Source organism: Xiphophorus maculatus, chromosome 23 (genome assembly GCF_002775205.1).
Source record: "Xiphophorus maculatus strain JP 163 A chromosome 23, X_maculatus-5.0-male, whole genome shotgun sequence".
Taxonomy (NCBI): domain Eukaryota; kingdom Metazoa; phylum Chordata; class Actinopteri; order Cyprinodontiformes; family Poeciliidae; genus Xiphophorus; species Xiphophorus maculatus.
Genome location: NC_036465.1, coordinates 4,744,461 through 4,770,056, shown reverse-complemented (window position 1 = coordinate 4,770,056; position 25,596 = coordinate 4,744,461). Strand labels below are relative to the sequence as shown.

At 39.7% G+C, this 25,596-nt stretch overlaps 1 protein-coding gene across 2 annotated transcripts in view; it reads right to left on the bottom strand.

The window, feature by feature from the left end:
* fat4 (FAT atypical cadherin 4) overlaps positions 1-25,596 on the bottom strand; it is a 126,194-nt gene that overhangs the window by 3,384 nt on the left and 97,214 nt on the right. Inside the window, exons 7-16 of one of the 2 annotated variants that reach the window (XM_023328367.1) lie at positions 25,283-25,463; positions 21,765-22,015; positions 16,663-21,012; positions 14,178-14,282; positions 13,617-13,924; positions 9,282-9,367; positions 8,086-8,265; positions 7,510-7,634; positions 5,852-6,069; positions 1,600-1,861 (exon numbers count right to left, since the gene is read on the bottom strand). In XM_023328367.1, the coding sequence (XP_023184135.1) occupies positions 1,600-1,861; positions 5,852-6,069; positions 7,510-7,634; positions 8,086-8,265; positions 9,282-9,367; positions 13,617-13,924; positions 14,178-14,282; positions 16,663-21,012; positions 21,765-22,015; positions 25,283-25,463 (6,066 nt within the window). The remainder of the gene's footprint in view (positions 1-1,599; positions 1,862-5,851; positions 6,070-7,509; positions 7,635-8,085; positions 8,266-9,281; positions 9,368-13,616; positions 13,925-14,177; positions 14,283-16,662; positions 21,013-21,764; positions 22,016-25,282; positions 25,464-25,596) is intronic. The other variant, XM_023328368.1, reaches the window with a different exon arrangement.

The window sequence follows — 25,596 nt, the reverse complement described above, 5'->3', positions numbered from 1 at the left end:
GCATCTGGGTTGGATGAATGTCTCTGTGTCTAATTCAGCCTGTTGCCTAACAGCGCTGCCTCACAGATGTAAACAGGTTTTTATTGAATTTATCCCAGTGCAGATTAAATCCATTTGTGTCTTTTCATTAGCTTAGGAGCAGCGAGCGCACAATAGAACCCAAATGTTCAGACACACAGTGAGGTAAAGGCTGGTTAACAGGCAGCCTGCCACAGGTCTGCGTGCTGAGAGTGTGTTTGTTTTGAAACGGTCCCTTTGTAAAAGACCTCAACAAATCATTCAAATGGCTAATTTTTACCATATTAGTACATAGTGTAAGCCTTGTTTTTCCCTCCCCTTAAAATCCTAAAATTTACTGTGTTGCATTACCTCCTCCTGGAAACCCTCTGCTTCACCTTTTCCAAACTTATACTCAAGGACATCTGATCTGGGATTTAAAAACCCAGCAAAGAAAAGCTGAACTGGGAAGAAGTTTAGCATGAAAAGTCAACATTTTCCAAAATGAAGTCAAGTTAAACTAATGTTGGTTCTGGTCTGTGTAATTGGTAAAAACGTCACTTTGTCAAAGTTTTGCGGAATAGTAGCTCAGTTTTAGATACAACTGCCACAGGTTCGTTTGCCTTGTATTTTTATACCTTTGCCCTTATGTGACTATAGTTTAGTCTTGAAGAATAACAGGCATGAATGGAAATGCTTTTATAAACCTACATGTTTCCATAACATAAAGACCGTATTTTAAAAATAAATCAAGATTTTCAGATAGATGGCCACTATCTTTGTGTACAAATGTAACAAGCATGAGAATTCTTTTGTTTGGCTCTCGGTTCTGATGAGATGATCAACTTTGTTGAAGAAAACATGAGCTACAGATGTTTTGGGAGTGTCTTCAGCAATGCCACGTTTCAATTAATTTATCTTTTCCTAGATCAATGTATCCATCCAATTCAAAAATTCCTTTTAGTTTAACAAACAATGCTAATTAAAAGGGGTATTCAAATGTGTTATATATGTATTTATCTTCCCTGGAACATCATCTAAGGGTCATTTTGAAAAACTGGGGAAGAGCCTAGAAATTATTCTAATTTAATAACCAAAACACATTTTCTTTCTTCTATTTTATTAAAAAGTCTGACCTCCTTCACTTTGGCTGCTTGTTTCAAAGACCCAGGTGTATAGAAACTGACTTGATATAGTCACTGCTGTTCAGAATAAATTGTTTTTGAAGGCAGCTTGATGTTTGAAATTTGGACAATTTAGTTATGAGACTCCCTTTTTGGTTCATCTCCTTCACAAGAGGACAAAGCAACACCTTCATTGCTGCAGAAGAAGCTTTTATGCATCATTAACTAACTCCTTATGCTCTTGTTTTGAGTTTGAAAGTATTTTTACTTTTGCTAGTGAGTGGCTGACGTCAGCATTTTGATGATCGGGTGAAAGTAGGGGTGGTCATATCAGCCTAGTGGGAAAACTCTTATTTACTGTATGGATAGTTTGACAGTTTGCTTCACAAAACATGACTTGGGGCCTTCAGTGACTAAACCTGAAGTAACACAAAACTATAAATGATCAGGGGAAAAACTAACAGAAGAAAGTTTTTACCTGCTCCAGTTTTCTGCTGAGCGGGTCCAGGTGGGATCCCACCTAATGAGAAGGTCAGAACACTGAGACCTCCGAAGTCTTGGGTGGCGTGTTGGATGGGTCTGGGGAGCCCACCGTCCACCTGGAGGACAGTGGAAGAGCCGTTCTTAAACATCCGGAGGATGTGCCACTGGCCGTCCGACAATACAGCGTCTCCCAGAGTCCTCTCCACCTTCCCACCAACACCAGCATCCGAGATGTAGTTGATGTTGCCATTCCTCAACTGAGCAAGAGAACAGAAATAAAGTTTGGTTATGTGGTCCTTGATTGCAAATGTTCCCCTAGTAAAATGAATTTTTTTAAAATTTTATTTCTACTTTTATTGTGACAGCCCACTCAGTGAGCTAGTGCAGAATGTTACACTTTTGAATGGATTGTTAGTCAGCTTTAATGTTTTAATGTTTTTTTTGTTTTTTTTAGGAAAGCAATAACCCACAAGAGAGCTGCCCAGTCAGACCAACAACCTTCCTAGTTTCAGGTTCCTTTCTACTCATTAATATCGTATAACTTTTAAAAAAAATTACGGAAGATGGAAGACAATTTTATTATTTTTTATGTAAAATTTAGGGGTTAATTTCACAAATATAATGAAATTTGAATTATGGAAAAAAACTCATCTCAAACATTCACTAGATTTACATTTAGTATTTATGAGTTTACTATGCAGAATATTGTACTTTTTCTTTATGTTGTAAAAACATATCTGAGAATAAAATATTTTGTTCAATTTTGGTATAACAAAAACTAAATAACACAATAAAACATAATTGAAGATGTTTTAATACATTAATTTATTGAATTTGTTTTACATTTTTAATCTGTTTCTTCCTGATCCATGCAGATATAAATTAGTAATTTTCCTAGCAACTGTACAAAATGAGAAAAATAAGAGAGTATAAAAGGCAGATTTGCGGTGTTCTTAAAAGGTCAGAAAATTGCTCCAAGAATTATTTAAAAAGGCCCTCATGTATATTGTCAAGCTTGAGGGGAGGAGATTTTCATAAATATCTGTTGTAGAATCAGAGAAAAATATAGAGATGATGTACAAACAGGAATTCCTAAGTTTTTCCCTCTGTTTGCTCAAATGTGAGGAGAAGTATTTTTTTTCTCCTGGCATATGAGGATTTTTGTTGCCCAAAGCCCTAAAATCAAAGGTTGTATTTCTTAAACTTTTTTAACGTATGACTGTGCCACTGCAACAAAAGGCACATTTATTTTAAGGTTATATTTGCTCTTGTTACTGTAAAGGAAATAAGCTACATGACTGTTTTATCAACATGTGAATATAAACATTTACGATAAAAATACCAAAGATGACACAGAACAAGATAGTCAACAAAATGCTTACTCCCACATTTTTTTCACTGTCAGATAAAATTTAGAGAGAGAGGCAGCTACATAAACAACAGCAACAAAACTGCAGCTTCTCAGATTAATGCAATGCATTGTCATGCCAACATTCATCAGGACTGATGGGAGGAAGCCTTTCCTGAGTCTATACCAAACTGCTCTCAGAATGGGATGCTGAGGTCAGAGATCAGAAACAAAAATGCAGCTTGACGGTCATAAATCTTTCTCTTGCCAGGACACGCTACACTCTGTCATGTTCTCACTACTTGCATGCTTTTTACTCATGCTGTTCACCTACAGGATGATCACAAGCCTGCAAACAAATGGATTCACAGGGAGTGCAATGCTTCATTCTCTGACTTAAGGGAAAAAAGCACACAATGTGTCTTAAAGCAAAATTAATAAACCTCCTTTTGGCATCGGCTATGAGTTTGTGGCTTTCTCTGCGAATGGTAATCTCGTGTTCTCCTCACTTCGATGGAAAAGTAATCTTGTTCTCCTCCCTTTACAAAGAACCCAAAAGTCAGCCATGATAAGTAGCTTCCGGAAGAATTGATTTAAAATGGGAAAAGCACACCAAGCCAAAGAATACAGAGTTCTCTGAAGCTGGAAAACCGATCATGAGACTTATTTATTAAACATCTTGTTTTTTTTCACATCACTGTTTATGTAGTTCTCTTAAAATATATACCTGAACAGTATGCATTCCCACACCAAGGTTTTTTTTTTGTTTCGTAGTTGTTTTAATACTTTAGAAAGCTGAGATTTGATGAGCACCAGAAGCCATTCTGAGCCAGAAGACCAAATCAGAGCTGAGAAAGCTTCATGTTGCAGTGGGAAGTGGTCGATTGGGCTGAGATGTCTGAAAGGAAAATTGAAGGCGTCGAATGAACGTTCGGGCCTCTTTGGGCAGCTGCCCAGGATCAGTCAGAGAGGGACGGAGGAGAAGAGAAGAGGAGAGGGATGAAGGGGAGGTGTCTGAGAAAGACCGGTGGACTTTTGCTATGCTCAGTCTGTGCTGATGTCTGCTGGTGTTTTAATACATTTCTGGTTAGAAACAATCAGCCTCAACACAGTGGCAAAACATTTCCCTAGTAAGTCTAGACAGCCACATTCTTTTAGAATCAGGAAGTCCTTTGCACGTTCTGCAGTACCTTGATGGTAAACAATATCAACAAGATTTTTGTTTGAAATAAAATGCCTACAGTGATCTTTCTTTAATACTTTCTTAGTTTTAATGTTTTGTTGTTTTTTTTTTTAGGAAAGCAATAACCCACAAAAGAGCTGCCCAGTCAGACCAACAACCTTCCCAGTCACTTAACACTTTATTTTCTTTAGCTTTTTTGTTGTAGATTTGTTGCTGTGGTTGGAACTATTGTCCTGTTGATGACCCAGTTGGGGCGAAGCTTTATCTTTAAAACTGACATTTTGGTGTACAGATGAGTTCATGATTGACTCCATGAGGGTGAGGTACCCTGGTACCAGGACCGGCCTTATTAGTTAAAATGAGGCATACTGTTCTGTTTTTCCTCAAACAGACCATCTCTAACTTGGTTTCATCCATCTAATGAACATTGTTCATTGAACATTGAAGTTCATTGAGATGCAACTTTGCAAATGTAAACCTCTCTGCCATATCCTCTTGGTAAAACTTCCAAACAATGATGCTTATTCAGTTTTTGTCCATCCATCTAGCTATCCATTGTCTACACAGGCTTCTCCTTGTAGGGTCATGAGGAGTGATCATTTTTAAGGTTACTGTTGATGTCTTTTCAGCAAGGCATTGTACTAATACAGATCTGAGTGCTCCAAACTGCTAAACCTGCTGCCTTTGAAAAGGTGATAACAGTGATGATCATTTATTCAAGTGCATTTGATTTGAACAATGTAGTTTTTAGCCAGTGCTATAGAAGCAGAAGGGTATGGTTCATTTTTACTTTGGTTTATTAAAAAAATGACAGCGTGGAATCTGTTGTGTACTTACTTTGTAATACACTCTGATGATAGAGCAACTTTAGTGCAACTTTAATTTTGTGCCTTGGAGGCCTTATACCCCCCCCACACACACCCCAGTGCCATGTTTTTTCTCAAATTTAGTGAACAAAGTCAGCATGTTTATGCTCTTAGCAGAAACATGCTGCACCCAGCAACTTTCACAGTTTTCTGTGTGGCCACTGGGCACATTTTAAGTAAAAATAATTTCCAGAAAGGTGTAACTGTGCAGCTTTTGCTATACATCTATCCCACAGATAAATAACCAACAGACCCAGCATCAGACCCAAGTATCAAAGGTGTTATGCTTTTTGTCTTGGTTCTTGGCTGATGAACTGTCTTCCCTGGCTGAATTGATGAGGATACATGTGAGCTTTAGGGTTTGCTGTGCTTGGTTTGGCATAGTATCACCAAGACTTTACCTTTCAGTACTTTCCCAGCTCAATAAACCCAGTATTTTTCTACAGTCTGTGATCGCTTTCCGTTTTATGCTGCATCCCACAAGCCCGGTCGTAACAAAAAATGACTGCCGGTTCAGGATTTAAAACTTTTAGCTCATCGTTGGAACACACAGGCTGAAACGTCAATTTGTAGGAGCCAGAACTGGGAGTTTACTGGTAAAATTGTGCTTTTATCTCTGCCTTGTACTGCAAGGTTATTGAGTGTGAGATCACTTTTTTGATGAGGTGCAGGGATGAGCAGACTAGTGAATCACGCAAACTTTTATCTGGAGATATGCTCCTAGATTTTCACCATTCATTGCCTCAACTGGGTGAAAACCTGAACTTAGAGGTGTAACAACAGAGTTGAGAAGTACAAGAGGACATATAGGCTCATGAAAAACAAACCTTTTTGTTGCTTCTTTCCTTACCTTAACAGTGGTGTAGTTGCTGCTTTCCTGAATGTGCAACAGAGTGCCAGTCTTGCTCCGTGTCCTAAACTTCACTTCCAGGCTGCTCGGGCTGATCCCGTTGGATGCCACGCCCTGGAGCGACTGCCTGAGCAGGACGTCACGTTTGGGTCCCTGCTTCAGGGCGTAGTCGAGGCGGCCGGTGCCATCCAGAGACAGTGCAGTGTCTGGTGTCATGTCTGCAGGAAAAAGACATAAATTACTCAGAGTCCCTGCTGACGTTACAAACGTTTCATATGCCAAGTGAAAATTTCCTCTTTGCTCTCGGCGGGCTGTGAGTATCGAATTATTTTCCCAATTCCTCAGCCACAGCTACATATTTGTCCCCATACTCTCACCAGCCATTACAAATATCCTTCTAGTATGCGAGGGAATCCCCAGAACAGCCGATTTGTCTTTGAGTAACACATTAAATCCTCACATGCACGCTCTCAGGAACCGGGACTTACAGAAAGAACCGTACCAAAATGCCTGAAATGTGAATGTAATCCCCAAAACCTAATGCAATATAAATGTATGTGTTTACTAACTTTTTAAACCGTTAAGTGCATGATATGATTTCATGTTCCAAAGCACTCTAATACCTGTACTTCAGCCAAATATGAGTTTAACAAACACAACATAAGCCTTGAAGCGATCATACGGTCAGTATGTGCAGCTGAAAATCTGTGAAATCAAAACTCAAAATTACATGTCTCTATATGACAAGGATTGAAATGTAAAGTGCAATCAGTTGTCATCCAAAAAGTTTTCTTTTGACCTGATGACCTTTTTTTTTTGTCATTTAAAACAACAAAACTGTGGTTCAGTTCTCACTGTGATATGTTTGGAGGAGACTGACAACAACCATAAACATACAGCCAGGGCCACAATGCTCAAGTCAAACTCTAGAACTAAAAAGGAAAATGTCTAGATGTGTGTCTTGTAAATTTATATCAATCTTAGAGTATTTCTCCCATTTTTTTTTGCAAATGTTTGATTTTATAACTTTACTAAACTTCAGTGTTTTTCATTAAAATTTCTGACTTACAATGTCAGTGAATATCCTGATTTTGAGGGTTTTCTCAAGTTCTTGATGGGGGTAGAGAGGGCTGAAATTCTTTCTTCCCTAAATGGGGCTACGGCATAAAAGGTGCTTCATGTTTTACACTAATAAAAACCTCCATGAGGCCAAAAAAGGCCTCAGTGAGTCGCTTCTCATTCTACGATGACCCGAGGAGGAACTGTTCTGGTTCTGATTAGTGGTATAATTTTTCTCCTAATCTGTCATTGCAGACTCTAGATCTCCTCTACAGCATTTTTTTTGCACACGACTGCGCTTGGATTAAAAAAACATGGTTCTGTTTTTGCACGCTGTAAAGTGAACCAGCAGATTTCCCACCAAATTGAACCTGATGGCAAACACACAACAGTTTCCAGTTTTCTCAGTAATGCTACTATTTGTTTCCAGTAAGAATATGTAATCCACAGAATTGATGTGTACTGGTACTTCACCAATTTTGACTTTACGAATTTATGCAGGAAAACAAAGGCAGTTTTATTGGTGGCCATTTTCATGAGTCATGGAGGACCGATCATATAGAATTGAGAAAATTACAATTCAAAGGACAGATACTTACACTTTTCGCAGAATTTTCCCGTAAAACCGTCCACACACTGGCACTGCTGCCAAGACCAGTGGTCCAAACAGGTGCCCCCATGTCTGCAGGGGCTGGCAGTGCAGGCTCCTTCCAGTCTTGGGCATCTATAAACACACAGCCATACAAAATCCCCACAGTCAGACGGGCACTTTGACAACTCAGCCTCACAGTAAGAAGCCTGGGGGTCTGCAGGAAAAGAAACTCCAAAAACAGGAGCAGATGAGCTTTGATTTGTCTCCCAAAGCGGCAGTACAAAAACCATTAAAGAACCCTAGAGGATTAGCATATTAAAAGATCTGCTTTTGCCTCACCATTCACTGCTGAGATAGAAGAGAAAATATTCAGCAACTGCTTTTCCTTCCTCAAAGGTCTGCCATTTGTGGTTTAAAAAAACATCTTTTTAAAAACTCTCGGGAGGATTTGAGAGTGTGAACAGATGTCCCACAGCAGGAGCCGAGAAGGTTAGAGAAGATGGTTGGACGAGAAAAGAGGGGAAGAGATAGAAAAATGGAGACAGTGAAGGCATGTGGGGGCCCGAGGGTTAGTGCTGCGGACCTGTCAAGGATGCCACGCGATGCCAGGGCCTGACTGGGCTCCAGAGGGCGGCCATTGACGGCGAGCTCCATGATGCAGCCGACAAAGTCGTGGGTGGCGATCTGACCACGGCGATGAAGGACGGGTTCTATCGACCTGACGCCGCCGACAGAGAGCCGGTTGGGCTGCACGTCCAAAATCCTGCAAATACAGGCACACAAACATGCTCACAGTCAGATGCATTCGAGCAAAAGTTTTCACATGCACACACACTTTCATAAAACGATGCTTTGAGTCAGCGAGTTTCCAATAAAGTGTTAACTTCGTTTTTATACTCACTTCCACACAAACACAAACAAAAAAACATGCAGTATAAAAATGTGGCTCAGAAATCACAGAAAAAGCAAAACCTTTCATCTTGCAGCAATTTCATACTTCCAGAGAGTTTTGCTGCGACAAAACTCATATGTGCAAATTGATAGTAATAACATATCTCATACAGAGAATCTTCTGGAAACGGGCAAATATGCACTTTCAAAAATTAATTCTCTAGTCAAACATCAATTTAAACACAAAAATCAACAACTGAAACATTGCATTTTTCCAAGTGCTGTCACTACACATTAAAACTTTGATAGTATTTAATTTATTACGGTACTAAAGCAATTCTAACCAGGTGGGTTTTTAGTCTAGGTTTCAAGGAACACAGTGTTTTGGCTGTTTTTCAGTTTTCCGAAAGTTTGTTCCAGACTTGTGGTGCATAGAAGCTAAATGCTGCTTCTCCATGTTTGGTTCTGTTTCTGGGGATGCAGAGCAGACCAGAACCAGACCCCAATTCAAGACCCCACTAAGCAAATATAATAAGAAGGAAGATCAATGTACTTTTATTTAGTTCTGCATTAATTGATATATCAGTTTTTCTGTTTTGTAAGATGTTGTCATAGTGTTGTCTTTGTTTAACTGAGGAAAATCACAAATTTATTTTAAGTCACACAATGGTTCTACAAAGCTAAAGACAACAAATAAAATCTTAAGATTGTTTGTCTCCTGGAGCACAGAAAATAACCAACAATCACCACAACAGCTTTAAAAAACACAACATATTTTTGCCACAGCACATAAATGATGAGCAACATTTTCTTATTTACATTTGGACCAGTTAAAGAATCAGCTGCTGTGGGTGTGTGTATGTGTGTGTGTGTGTGTGATTCTCATACCAGTCAGTGTGAACAGCCACGTTGCTAACGGCGCAATATCCTGGTTCCTGATCCTCACCGCACAGATCCACAGTAAGCGATGCTGCCTGTAGAATGACAAGAAACAAAAAGAAGGTAAAACATTGAAAGAATTATGACCAGGGATGAACCTAAATATTCCTACCAAACTATTCCTGACACACAGCTCTATCTTTCCCAGCTTCACTAAGTGTTCCCTTGGAGAGCCAATCCACCCAATAAAAGTCTTGTAAAAGTATTTATTCCTCTGTTTCTCACATTTTGTCCCCAAAAACACAAACTTCAGCATGATTTTTATTGTTTTTCTGTAAAAAGGGGAAAACATAGCCAAACTTGTAAAGTGCGAATCTTAAAATATACGGCATACATTTGTAATCATCCTCCCTGTATCAGCCCATAATTTGCAGCCATTACAGTTGTAAGTGCTAAGGGTGTCTGTCAGTTTTTAAATTGTTGTCCATTATTTATTATAAAACAGCTCAAGCACAGTCAGACCAGTGAACATCAGTTTTTAAGTCCTACAAGAGATCCTGAATTGGATTTAGCTTTTCACTTCAACATGAAGATACTTTTTGTATTGAGCTCCTTTCAATTTTCTATCAGTTCTGACCAGCATCCCTGCTATTGCTGAAGAAAGATTTTTTTTCTGTGATCCTTTCGGCAGATCAAGTAGATATAAATATGATCTTTAGATACAAATACAGGCTTTTGTGACGAAAAAAATGGGACCATTACAAACAATTTAAAATCTTTCCCTCTTTTGATATGTATTTATCCAAACAATTCAGCTGAAAACAAGCAAATCTGTTCAGGGGAAAATATATAAATGCAATATTGCAATAAATGAGTGGGAAATAATAATAAAACACATTTCTTTAGAATAGTTCAATAACATGAAACTTTGGTTTGTATGTTCTCATGCAGTTAGATTTCTTCCTCCAGGTCAACAGCATGCATGTTAAGATTAATTGAAGTTTTTAAATTGGCCGTAGAAGTTAGCCTGAGCATGCCTGGTCATCTGTCTTTTTTTTTGTCCTCTGATGGACAAATTGGCTGTTCAGGGAGTAACTCTCCTCTCACCCAGAGGCATCTGGGTTGGGGGTCCAGGACCCCCTGCTAACCTCCAAAGGATTGATAAGGTGCCGCTAACAGGATAGATGCAGAACATACTCCAATGTTAACTGATTAGATGTAACATGTCCTCTGTGCCCAATTACCTTCCTTATTTCTACAGGCCAATCAAAATATTCAGTACAAAAATAAGCAGATTTATTCCACTCTTTATTGTGATTAACTTTTAAAAATGATTCACTGAACAAACAAAATACGTGTTACTTAAACAGCTGTTAACATTTTTCGACAAAGTGATTATTTTACTCCTTGTAAAGAGTTAGGTGAGAAGATCCAAGATTACTTCTGAGCTCTATGTTGTAAAAATACACCATCTGATTGCAGACAGAAGTGGTTTATTTTAGTTTGGTAGGCAGATGAGAAGCAGAACTGCTGTAGGGAGAAAAATCTAAGAGCAATATCAACTCTTAAAAAAAATGTAAATGCTCCTTCAAATTTGCCTGAAAACAACCACAGATTAGGCATGAACTTGGCTTAACCTGAAATACATTAACAATAAATTGCGGCATACAGATGCACAACTAATAAGGGAACCCAGAACCACTCAAAAGGGATCCCTTACTACCTTTCAAACCTGGTTTGACTTGATCTCAAAGATGGATGGCTGGATGATAAAACAACCCACACCTAAGTCAGAGGCAGGTTCTCCATCAATCCATCTTCCTCCACTCGTCTAATGCCAGATTGTTGGAGCAAAGGTGATATCAAACCTTTTCCACAAATGTAATCCATTTGGTTTACTCTGATGTGTTATTATCTCTCACTGGAATATTAGTGTACAACATCACAGTAATATGGACACATAGGGGTTGTGTACAACATCACACAACCCCTACTCACCTGTGAATGTGGAGGTGATTGGAACACCCTTACATTAATTTGGAGGGATTCTCAATAGTCACAATAAAATCCAAGGACAAAATTATTCCATAATGCTTAGATGTCTGTTTTTCCGACTACTTATTTGAATAGATTAACTTCAGGTTTTATTAACTAATTATTTGTTCTTCTGCTATAAATGTCTTTAATTCTGCATGTTCAGGACTGAGAATGACCTCAGTCCTTCACAATGCATATAGACCGACAAAAACATTTTATTATTTGATTCATATATGTGATAAGAATGGCACAGAAATGCCAAACATTTTTCTGTTTCCCTACAGTTTCCTGTTTTCCTGTCAATGCCAGTAAAGCATTCGCCCAGCTGTGTGTTGTTGTTTCTGCATTCTGATGTAGGGAACGAGCCCAGGAGGAAGAAACGAAATGTGCCGCTGAGGAAACTGTCCGGAAAAGTGTGTGAAAGTGTTGAAAAACCGGAGCAATCACGCTCCACCTCTCCTGGAGTTTAAGTAAACACGGACCGCACCGGCCCGGATCTCTGACACAAATCATCCCCGCAGGGCAAACATACACACACACACACATACACACACACCCAAAATCTCTGTTCAGTCAAACACACACATGGACACAGTCAAAGTCTGCAGAGAGGTAAAAGAGCATTCATGGATGCTTTTTCTTCAAAATAATAAAAATAAACAACATTTGAAATTAGGAGCAAATTCAGATAAAAATATGAAGTCTGCTTTTTGTGTTCTGCTGACACTGATTTAAAACTGCTGACAAAGTTTTATTGTTTTCCTCTGCCAAATTTAACAGAGCGACCACAGTTTAGCACTGTGCCTTTGCTGTCCTACATCTGCTTTTCCCCTTTTATTAGGACAAATAATTCACTTAATCAAAAGCTTGTTCTTCATGCTTTTTGACAGTTTCCAAAACTAAACTGTCACACTTTATTTTCAATCTGCCTTGGAAAAAAAAAACATTTGAAGTTTTCTTGAATTGAAAACAAACTGTTCTTGCTTATATCAACTTGTTTCTGTTCCCTCTACTGTCAAGTAATCAGTAAGTGTTTTTACATTTGTAATTTCATCCATACTTTGCCTGTTGTCTTTCTATCTTTCTACTTTTTCCAAAGGCTTTCATTAGATAGTTACACTGGCATTCATTGTAAAGACACTTTGAGTTTTTAGAATAATGACTTAGATTATAACTAACAGACAAATCTGATCATTTTGAGGAAACATCTAGCTAAGAGTTAACATTTTTTGTATCTACAGCAAAGAAGTTGAGATGCGTTAATGGACAACCAGAAATGTTAATATTTTTTAAAAGTTGAGAACCACATTCTAAAATTATTGTAAGAAATTTCTCCATGGTGGATGAATCACCCAGCTTCGCCTTGATTTTCAATTGTTTTTCAAAGCAAGAAATAAAAGTGCTAATGCATCATTTAAAATGAAATTTAAACATATCTATTATTATTTTATATGATTTTATGCATTTGAGGAGAATTTGAAAACAGTTCTGCATGCACACATGATGCTTATAGCCTTGATTTCAACACCGTATATGACCTCTGAGCTCTGTCTGATCACTCTGAAACTTCAAAGGGAAGTCAGTGGTTTCTGCCTGTTTTTGACATCATAACTCTGGAGCAGGAACTGGAAACTGACCTGATGCCCGACCACAGAAATGACCCGCATCAACTTCTGCAAACATGGCCATCAGCATCACTTTACAGTGCCTGAGGGACCCGGCGTTACAATCCTGACATTTCTCACTCACTCTTCAAGAGCACAAACACCTCAATTTTCACAGACTCACAGTCCTCAATATGAGCTGTATTCCTTTCCAGGCCATCACTCTGCAACATTTCAAAACTGACAATTTAACGATTTTACCGGCTTCCTATGAAACCCCACTGCACTGCTGGAAACGACAGATCTAAAGTCCAGCAGCAGCGGAACATTTGGAGAAACCTGACAAAACCCACTTTGACTTTTTTCCCCTCTTTTTGCCACTGTGCTGTTGGCATTGAGGAGACACTCATTCAGAGCCCAGGAGACAAATTTTCATATTTCAGGGCCATTCTAAATCCTGGTATCATAAATCTCAGCAACCAGTAACATGTAATTACACGCTATAAAAACTATAAGCCGAGCTATCAGTGGTTTGGGGTTTTAATTATCATCTGAAGAGACTAAAGCCAAATATGAGTGCAGAATTAAGCAGTAAAAGCTCAGGACATTAACATTGTTGAATGCAGTTCTTTCAGTTTCATCACTCTTTTGGCGACTTGAAGCTAATAGTAATCATAAAGCTGTAGTAAGAAATGCCTCTTACCATCCCAGCTCTCCTGGCGATGACTGTGTGGAACTGGCCATCTGAAACTTTAATCATGGTCATCAGTTTGTAGGTCCCGCTGCCCAGGTTAAAGGAAAAACGCAATCTGCCCTCGAAGATCTCCAACGCCAGGAACTCGGCCTTGTCACCAGTCTGATTGTCGTGGTTGTACATCAGCAGTGCGTTGCTCATCAGAGTGGCAAACTTGATGTAGATGTAGTTATTGTTGGGATCCAGAGAGGGAAACTCCATGTAGGAGAGCTCCTCAAAACCATAGCTGTTCAGTTCACAGTGTTTGCCAAAAACACCTGAGGAAAACATAGATAACAGATGGCTGGTTCAAATTCAAAATCTACAGAAATTTACAGACCTAAAATGTATTCTTACACTACATTAAGCAAATCATCATCTTGTTAGATCTTTTGGCATTTAATGAAAACAAAACATACAGAGCATGAAAAATGAAGATGGTGGCAGCATTCGCTTAGGAAACTAGGGTTTTAGAACAACATTTATCTTGTTTTCTTTTGTTTTTCTTGTAACTTTCCTTTCATTACTTACCAAACGGACAGTGACAGTAATATCCATCCAACCGATTCTGACAGGAGCCGCCATTAAAACAAGGGTTACACTCACAGTGATTGATGATGGAGTCACACGTTTTGCCTGAGTTCACAGAACAACACAAATTAAAATGGATGGGGTGGTGAACAACACAGTAAAAATGCAGAAGACAGAGTTATGGAGGCCTTTCATGACACCCAAAATGTTTCTGGCACAGCTTCACCGACTTCCAAGATGCATGGAGAAGGTCAAAGATCTGATGAAGTGAAGACTCCAGTAAGACTTGAAGTGCTGAGAAACAACTTTAGTAGAGCAATGTGGCCTTCAATGACCCTGACGAAGGCCACAAGCTGAAATGTGCAGGTCTAATAATAAAGTTGTTTCTAAGCACTTCAAGTGTTGCTGTGATCTTCTTCTTATTGTGCCCTTCATGACATCACAGCTGAGTACTGCTCTGCAAAACAAATAGGTTTTACCATTTAGTGAACCTTATGTTGCTATCTACTGTAATGGGAAAGTAAAAGAAAGTACGTCCACCTAAATTTCTAGGAAAATTACAAGGGCAATAACCATACAATTAGAAAACAAAGTTGAAGACAAAATGGAAATGCTCTTCCTTACAGAAAAAGTGATGTGTCATTGCTGATATCTTTCTGTCTTGGCATTGTGCTAACATATACCTCTGTGCTGCAAATCAGTAAATGTACAACTCTATTGCTTGTTTTTAGAAGTGTTCACACTGATAAATCAAGCTGACTGACTTTGTACAACACAAATTAAGGTTTAAAGATCAAACCCTTGTTCTAACGTTTCTATGGCTGAATTTCATCTCTTTGGTTGAATTTCAATTGTTTATGAAATTGTTAATGTAATTTCATAAACAACAAACTTCATTAGGGAAAGTCTAATGATCTCATTGAGTGGGGAACAATCAGGCTTAACAACCTACTGCAGGCTGTTTTTTTGGCTATTTATTGCAGTGCAGACAAACAGCTGAAATGTACATGGATGGCTGCCACAGACGCAAGCAAAGGTTTAACATCTTGATAAGGAATGTGACAGTGGTAATAAAAACAACAGACAGAAATGATGCGTGGCACATGGTACAAAAGAAACAAACTGACTGTGAACTCTGGGAGTAAATTTAATGCTGTAAATCCTGAGACATGTTGCTTAATGGAGATGGATTTAGCTGCCAAAATCCAGTTGTGGAGTACAGGAAGTTAAGAGTTCAAAGGGAGGGCACAAAAACTACTGTTGGTCACTAGGTTCATTTCTGCATGAGAGTAGTTCATCTTGATAAAACTTCTAGATTTGTGGCCATTTTTTACCTCCATAATAAAAAGGGACAGTAATGACTTCACTTTGGGCAAAGCGCCTGTGCAGCATGCTTTCAAAATGTCTTTCAGATGCTGCAGCCAGAGGTTAAACATCACACAGGATCCAAATGGCTGTTCAAACTAGTTCCACTTAAAATCCACTCCCCTTTAATTCAGGTCAATAATGCACTGTGTTCATTACATTTCCAAATTAAGAGGCCTCATTGGATCTTTTATAAAGCTGCCCATTTGTCAAATAACTCAAAATGAAGCCAAATAAAAAATTCATGATGAGGAAATCTCTCTTTGTGTAATACAGTCAGGGAAGGATTCCTTGTGTCTGTGTGTGGTCAGAACTGCCAGTGCATGAAGGCACAAATGAAAATGAAACCCCAGTGAACTGTATGTGTGGTGAAGACTGGATCTCTGACAAAGGTCAGATTTGTATCATCCTTTTTTATTAAAGCAAACACTGCAGGCTGATATGAATCACAGCTGATACTCCCCAACTAGAAACTAAAAACCAAAAGAAATGGCTACGACATCTACTGGAAACAATAAGAAGCAAATACTTTGAATGTGGGCGAACTTACTCAAAGATATACAGTGCTTTGCAAAAGTATCCATACCCTTGTATGTTTTCCGCACTGTCATCGCCATTTCTATATCACAGATCACAATAAAGTTGTGTATTATTTTAAAGGGCAAAGGACATTATACCTATTCACTTTGTGTTTGAATAATTCATAGTTACATTTTATTTTATGTTATATAACTAAGAAATTATTCCTTTTTACAGCTATGGTTTCTTTATAGCATTACTGCTCTAGCAATGTATTAAGAATTCATTAGTTGTCTCACTGTGTTTATTAAAATTGGCTTACATATTTGAAATAAAGATCAATATCTTTCAAACATTAAGCCTTATTTTTGACAAATCAGAATCTGAAAAGTGTGGCATGGATTTGCATTTACAAATATTTTATTTATTTATTTATTTCACCATTATGCTGTATTTTCTGTGGGATTACGACACAAAATTTGAATAACATATAAAGAGGCATATTGTTTTTGACATATAAATGTGAAAACATTCAAAGGTTATGAATACTTTTGTAAACAGCTGGAAAAGACACAAAAAGTGACCTCTGTGTGATTAATACCTGCAAACCCAGACTTGCAGAGGCAGTTGAAGCCACCGGGGAAGTTCTGGCACAGCGCCCCATTCTTGCAGGGATTGGAAAGACATTCGTTGACATCCCTCTCACAGGCCATACCGGTGAATCCCTCAGGACAGGTGCAGGTAAACCCCCCAACCAGATTGTGGCAGGTGCCACCATTGTGGCAAGGAGATGGCTGGCACTCGTCAATGTCCATCTCACACAGGGCTCCTGCGTATCCCGGCCTGCAGCTGCAGGCATATGGCTGAAGGGGGTGGTTGGAAACGAGGATCACAGGGACGCTTTCTTCTGTCTTCATATCAGGCCCGACACTGAGACGCCGCTTGCAGCTGCCTCCGTTCTGGCATGGATTGTGCGTGCATGGATCATGGTCTACTGCATCTATTTGCACCCCACTCTGTCTGTATAAAATGTCTTTGATACTCTGGAAGAATGTGGCCACGCCGCTGGGGTTCACATATTGTCCGTGGCCCCGTTTCACAGCTGCCATCAGGAAAGTCTGATTGTTGAGCTCAAATGCTCCATAAAGCAGCACCCCTGTGCCTAGTCCTGCTAGCTGAGAGTTGGCAATGCGTAAGAAGCTGAGGTAGTGATTGGTGAGAAAGCTTTTGACTCCATCAGAGTGCAGTCTGATGAGGATGCTATTGTCTACAGTGGCATTGTTGAAACCCATAAAGAAAACTTTGGCTGTGCTACTAACCGATCCATGGACACCATCACTGCTGCGAATGGTTAGTTCAAATGTTCCATCTGTTGAGCGGGCTTTAGCGTTGAGGTTACATGTTCCTGTGGGGATAGCAAACAGGCCAGATGATGGAGGAATAAGGGAGCAGTGGAACCGATCATGGATGTCAGGATCTTGTGGTCTAACATCTCCCAAAGAACCTCCAGAAAATGTGTTTCCAAAGTAGTGGACATAGATTTCCATAGATCGTGACTCTGATGGGTTGTCATTCTGATCGTTTATCTTAACATGAACCGTTCCAGTGGAGGACATCTGAGGTACACCAGAGTCCTTGATCACCACATAAAGGTAGAAGTCACTAATCTGTTCTCTGTCAATCTCCCGGCTGGTGGTCAGGATGCCAGCTGAACTGAGACTGAAGTAGCTGTTGGCAGAGCCAGAACTCAGAAGACTGTACAGGAAAGGGCCCTGGTTGGGAGGTAGATCCAGATCTGAGGATGTCAGGGTAGTGACTGCAGAGCCAGCTCTCTGGTTCTCCATCACCTCAGTATAGGTGGTCAGCAATGTTGGACCGTTGTCATTGATGTCTTCCAAATTCACAATGATGGTGGCGCTTCCAGTGGCAGGAGGCGTGCCCGTGTCAACTGCAAGAACTGTCAGATTATAGACAGGAGTTGTTTCTCTGTCCAGCTGTGCAGCCACAGACACCTGACCTGTTTTTGGATTTATTGTAAACACATTTTTGTTAAGTTCAGGATCAATGGAGTAAGAAAACCTGCTCCAACTGGGGACAGAGTCTGAATCCTCAGCACTTACAAAGGTGACAAGCCCACCAGGGGATAGACCTTCACTGACCTGCACGTCGTACAGGTCTTGGGTAAAAACAGGGGGATCATTGGCATCAAGAATAGTGACATTAACAAACACTTCATCAATATCTGCCCCGTGGATGCTTCCTGCATTCTTCGCCAACACCTTCAGGGAAACCTTTTCTTCTTTCTCACGGTCCAGAGTGCCTGTGACATAAATCTGACCAGTCTTCTTGTTGATGCCAAAGCCTTTCTTTCTGCTTCTCCCAAATATGAGATAATAAACCACTCCATCCTCTCCCTGGTCCCGATCACTGGCGAACACTTCCCCGACAACAGTGCCTCTTGGAGCAGCTTCTGAGATCTCAAAGTAGTACTGTTTGGAAACAAAGCGAGGAACGTATTCGTTGGCTCCCTTCAGCTGGATGTTGATGTTGGCGAAGCTGCAGCGCTCCTCATCAGGGACATTGAAAGCCTTCACTGTTAAATGGTAAACCTGCTTTGCCTCGTAGTCTAAGAAGCCCTGGGTGGTGATGGTACCCGTGTTTGGGTCGATAACAAACAGATCACTGTCTGATGACTGAATCACATACGCCATGACAGCGTTTAATCCTGAATCCCGATCTGTAGCATTCATTTTGAGCACAGTGGTGCCACTGGGGACGTTCTCCTGCACAGAGGGGAAATACTCATCGGGATCAAAAACAGGAGGGTTGTCGTTTACATCAGTGACTTGTACTGTGACTGAGACATAACTTGATTTTGCAATCCATCCACCATCAGTAGCTGAAACTCTTAGTTCATGTTGGTGCTGCTCTTCATAATCTAAAGAATTAGCTAAGGATAACACACCAGTTTTACTATTCAATGTAAACAAACCCTTATCATTGCCTGAGGTTATACTGTAAGTGATAAGGCCATTCATTTCTTTGTCTTTGTCTCTGGCAGAAAGAGTTCTGATTGCTGTTCCCACAGCGAGGCTTTCAGGTACTGTGGCAGAAATTTGGCTTTGTGAGAACTCTGGTGTGTGATGGTTTTCTTCTGTCACTACAATTTTCGCCGTTGTTTGTGCAGACAAGGGAGGATTTCCTTTGTCCCTCGCAGTGATGTCAATGAGGAAAATCTTATTTATATCAGACGTCAGGGAAGCAGCAACTGTAATCCACCCACTTATTTTGTCTAGTTTGAATTTACTGGAGCTGTTCCCTCCTGTTATCAGGTACTCAATCTCAGAGTTAAGGCCAAAATCTTTCTTATCATAAGCTGTGATTTTTATTAGTCTCGTGCCGACTTTGACACTTTTAGTGACAGGAGTGAAGTAAGTGGTGGAATCAAACTCAGGAGGGTTATCATTACTGTCCACTATATTTACAATCACTGTTGTTTCACTCATTAAAGGCTTCACTGCTCGGTCTGAGGCTGTCACAATGAAGCTGTGCCGGTTTATATTTACACTGGCAGCACCAGTCGAGTTCTGATACTTTAACTGCTGCTTAATGAACACCTCTCCAGAGCTGGCATTGATTCTGAAGTACTCTGACTGGGATCGGATGAAGTAGAAAATTTTGCCGTTGACTCCCTCGTCTGGATCTGTGGCCAAGACTTGTGTGACCAGAGAACCAACCTCTGTGAGCTCCGGGTAGTCCAAGTAATAAGATGGACGGCTGAACCTGGGAGCATTGTCGTTAATGTCTGTTATAAATATTGTTACGTCTGTGCTTACTGTCCAGCCAGAGTCATGAGCAGACACTTTAATGATGTAGTGATCTGTGTCTTCTCTATTAAGAGGCCTGCTGATAGTTATGTCCCCTGTGCTTGGATTAATACTGAATGGAAGGCTGTTATCTGTAACAGAGTAGCGGCTAACGGCGTTTGAACCAGCATCCTCGTCTGTGGTTGTGACTCTGGTAACGGTGTAGCCAACAGGTGCATTTTCAGCCACTGTTGCACTGAATATCTTGGAAAACCTGGGAGCATTATCGTTCACATCCAGCACATTAATTAGTACCTTAACTGCTGTGTTTTTTGGTGGTGAACCTCGATCAGTGGCTTTCACTTTTAGTGCATAAAGCGCCACTTTCTCTCGGTCCAGTGGCCTAGTGGTTCGTATTTCACCAGTGGCTCGGTTGATGCTGAAACTGTTCTCCTTGTTGCCCTCGGTTATAGCGTATTCCAGCTGTCCATTGTTGCCACTGTCCAAGTCAACGGCGGTGACCATCAGGACGCGCTGTGGTGGTAGGTTCTCCAGTATCTCAGCATGAAACGGGTCCTTATCAAACACTGGGTGGTTGTCATTCACATCCAGAACATTTATTTCTACTTTCTCATAGGAAGAGTAAGGGGGGAAACCCTGATCTCTGGCTTCAATCCATAGAACATATTTGGAAATGTGCTCGTAATCCAGCGGATGTCTGATGGATAACTCGCCTGAGAGCTGATCTATGTGAAAGGCATAATCAAGGTTGCCACTTGCTATGTAGTATGACAATGGTCCACCCCTCATAGAAGACCCTGTCACTGTTGTGACAATGTGGTTGGTGGGTTGATTCTCCAGAAAAGTAAACGCCCGCTCCTTCAGCTTGATAATGGGGAAGTTTCCTCCCGTAACAAATCGCACCGTCACTGTGGTCGTATCCATTTTTGGGTTAGCTCCACCGTCCTTTACACGGACTGTCAGCGTAACCTCTGAACTTCCAGACAGCCTCTCATTGGCAGTGATGGCGCCTCTTACTGGATCGATCTTGAACTTCTCTGAGTTCCGACCCATCAGGGAGTAGTGCAGCTGGGCATTAGAGCCGGAGTCCTCATCAGTGACGGTAACAGCAAAAACCAGCGAACCTGAAGACACAAAAAAGAAAAAAATGATATATTTAACCCTAACAAACAAATGAAACACCAAAGGAAGAGAATGAAAGCTTAATTTCTTGTAAATATGTGTACCAATGCATAAACAATACAGCCACTTGATCACTTAACAGAATTTTCATGTCTTACCCTCTCCAACAGTTTAATAAAAAATAATACAAAATAGTTATAATTAATCTAATAAAAAAAATAAAATAAACGTTGGACTGTATCTTGCTGAATAAGCATTTAAAATCTATTATGTTTTTAACATAATACAGTACTTTGTAATAAGTATTTGAACATTTCTGATTTTCCCACAGAATGTTTAGCTTGAAATACATTCCAAAATATTCTGAAACTTCTTAATTGAAAATGTTCAAATGTTCACAGGTTCTTCTCACATGTTAATGTGTATCCATGTTATGAACATGTTGCATAACAAAGACCTTTTAGTCTCCATGTGAAGGTCATCCATGACTACTGGACAACTGGAAAATCAGCAATCTCCCTCATGATTGTGTATATAAGATTTATGTAATAAATATCTTTTTTTTGTTTTAATGTTCTGAGAAACTGAATTTCACATTTTCATTTTCAGCTACAGTCTTTTGACTTTTTGACTATAATTTCTGAAATATATTATCTTTTCAGTGATACATTATTTTATAACCATGTCAAGCAGATTTGAGGAGTAAACAGATATACCAGGTGGATAGTGTAACATTTTAGAGCCCCTAACTAACCTGTTGCAGTGGAGGCAGGGATGTGGGTCACGTAGGGGTGATGATGGAAGCGTGGAGGATTGTCATTGATGTCGGCCACCGTCACGGACACGGTGGCAGAGCTCGACAAGCCCTGGGGCTGCCCTCCATCTGTCGCAACAACTAGCAGCTGGTAATTGTCCCTCTCCTCTCGGTCCAGCAGGGAGCTGGTAATAATCTGCCCTGTTGCAGGGTTGATGGAGAACTGGCCATGTCCCCCACTCAGACTGTAGCTGTAAGAAATAAAAATATCAGATATCAGCTGTGGTAGTATCATGTTTATTAGCAAAACACCTATTTGCTTCTGGATTGTGGAGCTGCTTTGGGTTTTAATAAGGTATCAGAAATGAGTTATTACAGGTCAAATATTCCAATTAAAAGAGGTTTTATGTGTAACAGTTTGTCTGAATCAAGTCACATCCCTATACGTAGGCATCCCGTCACATCAGATACAGATACAGTTTTCTGATTTATTGTTCAAAGAGTCACAGTAAGTTCAGTGTGTTCTTTTGACAAGAGCTGCAAAAACCTTCTGTGAAAAGCACTTGCCCCATGACAAATTTCTCATATTTTTATGTCATACCTAAATCTTCCAGAATCTCAAAATGAATTTTAGTAGAAACATAACCTGAGTAAATAGAAAATTGTTTTCATAAAATGATTCCACATATTATGGGAAAAAGCTATCCAAACCAGGCCCTACGATGTTCTTGTTAAATCATGAATTAACAGTTATTAATCACATTTTGGGAGTACTTCACTAGTACTTCACTAGCCATACTAAGGCCCAGTTACTGTCCTGTAGAAGTTAGCACATCTGTCAACATGAAGTAGCCTCAAAGGCTCAAAAAGTAACATCTTATGCTTTGTAATGAAAAAATTCAAAAACAGATGAGAAACAAAATTATGGATATCTGTCAGTATTACTACTGTGTTGTTACTGAGTACCAAAACCTACTAAGGAATTGGTACTCATGCAAACCACAGTGGAAACATTGATGAATCAGGTTGCCAGGCAACTAAAATTACTCAAATAGCACAATAACAACTCACCAAGAAGGTCATGGGAGAAACTAGAACAACAGTTTAAACTACAACAAACCTCATTTGCCTTAGGCAAGAGTCCATGGTAAATTGCATCCATGGGAAAGTTTCCAAGTGCAAACCACATTTGCCAACCCCACCTGAACTAAAATGATCCACAAGAATTTGGCAAAATAGAGACAAAATAGGAAGTCATTGGAAGGTGTACATTGAGATAAGTCTGATGTAAAACCGTTGCAAAAACAAAACAGCAAGTCCACCCCTGACTGGCTAAAATAAAATAAAGGTTTGGAGTGGCCTAGTCAAAGGCAGGACTTGCATCTAATTGAGACATATTGGTGTGAGTTTAATTTGGCCATTTATGCTTGAAAACCATCTCATTGCTCATTCGTAGTTATTTCACTTTATGACAGCTGCCTCAACAAATTATTAGGTTTAGAAAGCAAATACTTCCAGCTCAGTTTGGATATAAAAAATCATTTTGCATTTATTCTGGTTAGCTCTATCTAATTTTAGAATTTGATTTCTCTGAAGTAGAAAATAAATCTGTAACAGAACAAATACCTGTCTCAGTACCAACTTAATATTTTTGTATGAAAGAGTGAGACATGGTTTAAAAATGTACAAAAAAAAACTTGAGAATTGCACTACATACAATGCAACCAAAATATGGCTCCTTTAACGACATGAAGGGTGAAGCTCATCTGGACTGGGAACCAAGCAGGGGGCCACTCACTTCTATTTTCAAATAAATATTGTGTTTCATCCTTTAGCTCATGAGTCTCCATCAGGATACCAGCCTTAAATGTAAACTGACACATACATGTTCACACCAGAACATATTTTGAAAAGCTTTCCCCCTACAGAGCTAGCACTACAAATGGCAGGACAACGTGTGAACTTCATGCAAAGCTTATTTAGATATTCTCACCAATATAAACTGTCCACAGATGCTTGTGGTTCAGTTCAAGTTTTATGTGTAGATGAGTTGTGAGAATGGAAACTAACAAGTGAAGGTAACCGGTTCTGGACTCTATAAAAGGCCTCGAACCCCTGATGGGCACCATCTCCTACTGTCATCAACAATTAGCATCCTCATTACTGTGTTTTGGGAAACTGGAACACGCTGTGGTACCCCCAATGTGCACTCAGTGGGGTTGCTGAGGAAAGAGGAGGGGCTGGACCTGAGTCAGCATCCATCTTTAGAGAGATCAGGCCAGAGGTTCTTAGAACCCACCCCCACCCCAATGGCAGAAGCTATGATTATGAACACAGTTTTCATCCAAGCTTGGAAATAACAGCCTAAACAAAAACTTTGTTTTTTCACTAGAACTCTGCAAACTGAACCACTGTCATGAACTGCAGTCACCCCAGAGTGTCATAAAAGCCAACCAAAAAAAGGTAAAACTGAGTCATGATCTGAACTAAGATGACATTATAAAAGCAGTTTGGAAACAACATAAATTCCAGAGGCAATGTGTTTGCAATAAAATCAAACTGAAAACTATTCCTTGTAAACTATGTCCACATAATACAGTTGTCTTTCAGAATGATTCTAACTTTACTGCATCAAGCACATCATTGCCAAATCTAAACAGTGTGTTGGCTGATCCATTGAAAATGTTTTCCATTCATGGAACAAACAAGGTACATCCCAAGATCTAGTCTTTGACTGGAGCATTTCAACACCTTGATTCTTAGCATTTTCTGTCATTCTGTTATTGACCCTATGTTGTTTTAGGAATTCTTATCCTTTAGACTAAACTTCAGCTTGCACAGATTATGTCACATTTGAATATATAATATTTTTATATGTAGAAAAGTTCATGGTCAACGCCTCTGTTTGTGAAACAAGCCCAAACCATGAGTCCAAACCATGAGTCCACTGTGCTTTACAAAACTAGGTTTTCTCAAAATATGGGGCAAAATAATGGTTCATCATCTTTTTTTCGCTCTTATGTGTCCAAAGGACATTTTTCCATAACTACTGTGGTTCATTCAGATAAAACTATGCAAACCAAAGATATGCAGCTGTACTTATTTTAGAGAGAAGAAGCTTTCTTCCTAATTTATTCCAAACAAGTCATGTTGTTTCTCAGAGCATTGAACTGACTGACCTCAAATTGAATTTAATGACAATATATGATGCTTTCTTAAATATTTTCCACTTCTGAATAATCTTCAATAACTTCTACTACTCTGGACCTGACCTCAAAACCATTAGTATTTTTATGTGTAGACACAATGGCTCTTTTAAAGTCATTTATGATGTCGTTCCAGCCCTGCATTGTGTGAGCACACACTTGTATGGTGTAGACAAGAAAATGGCCACAACTCCTGTGTTTACAGAGTTGGTAACATTTGCAGATGATCAGTTAATCAGGTGTGTACTTACTATTTCCCATAACTGGTCTGTATAGTCACAATATAAGTGCATTTTTTTTTTATCAGTCTACCTTATAATGCCGTTGTTGCCCACGTCTGCATCAGAGCTGTTGACCAGAAGCACGTCCGTTCCTGTTGGGGCGTCCTCCATGATGGTGGTGTGGAAGGTGGAGGCGGTAAAGACGGGGATGTTATCGTTGACGTCATCCACTAGAATGGTTACCGTCCCCGTCCCACTGAGGGATGGAGAGCCTGGAAAGGGAGGAAGTAAAAGATAAAGTTATTTCATTACAATTGCTTTAAAGTACGCTTTGTGCCACTGCAAGTTGGGAATAGAAACATCTGAATGGCATTATGGGTCCAGTTTTCTGATGCAATCCAGTGA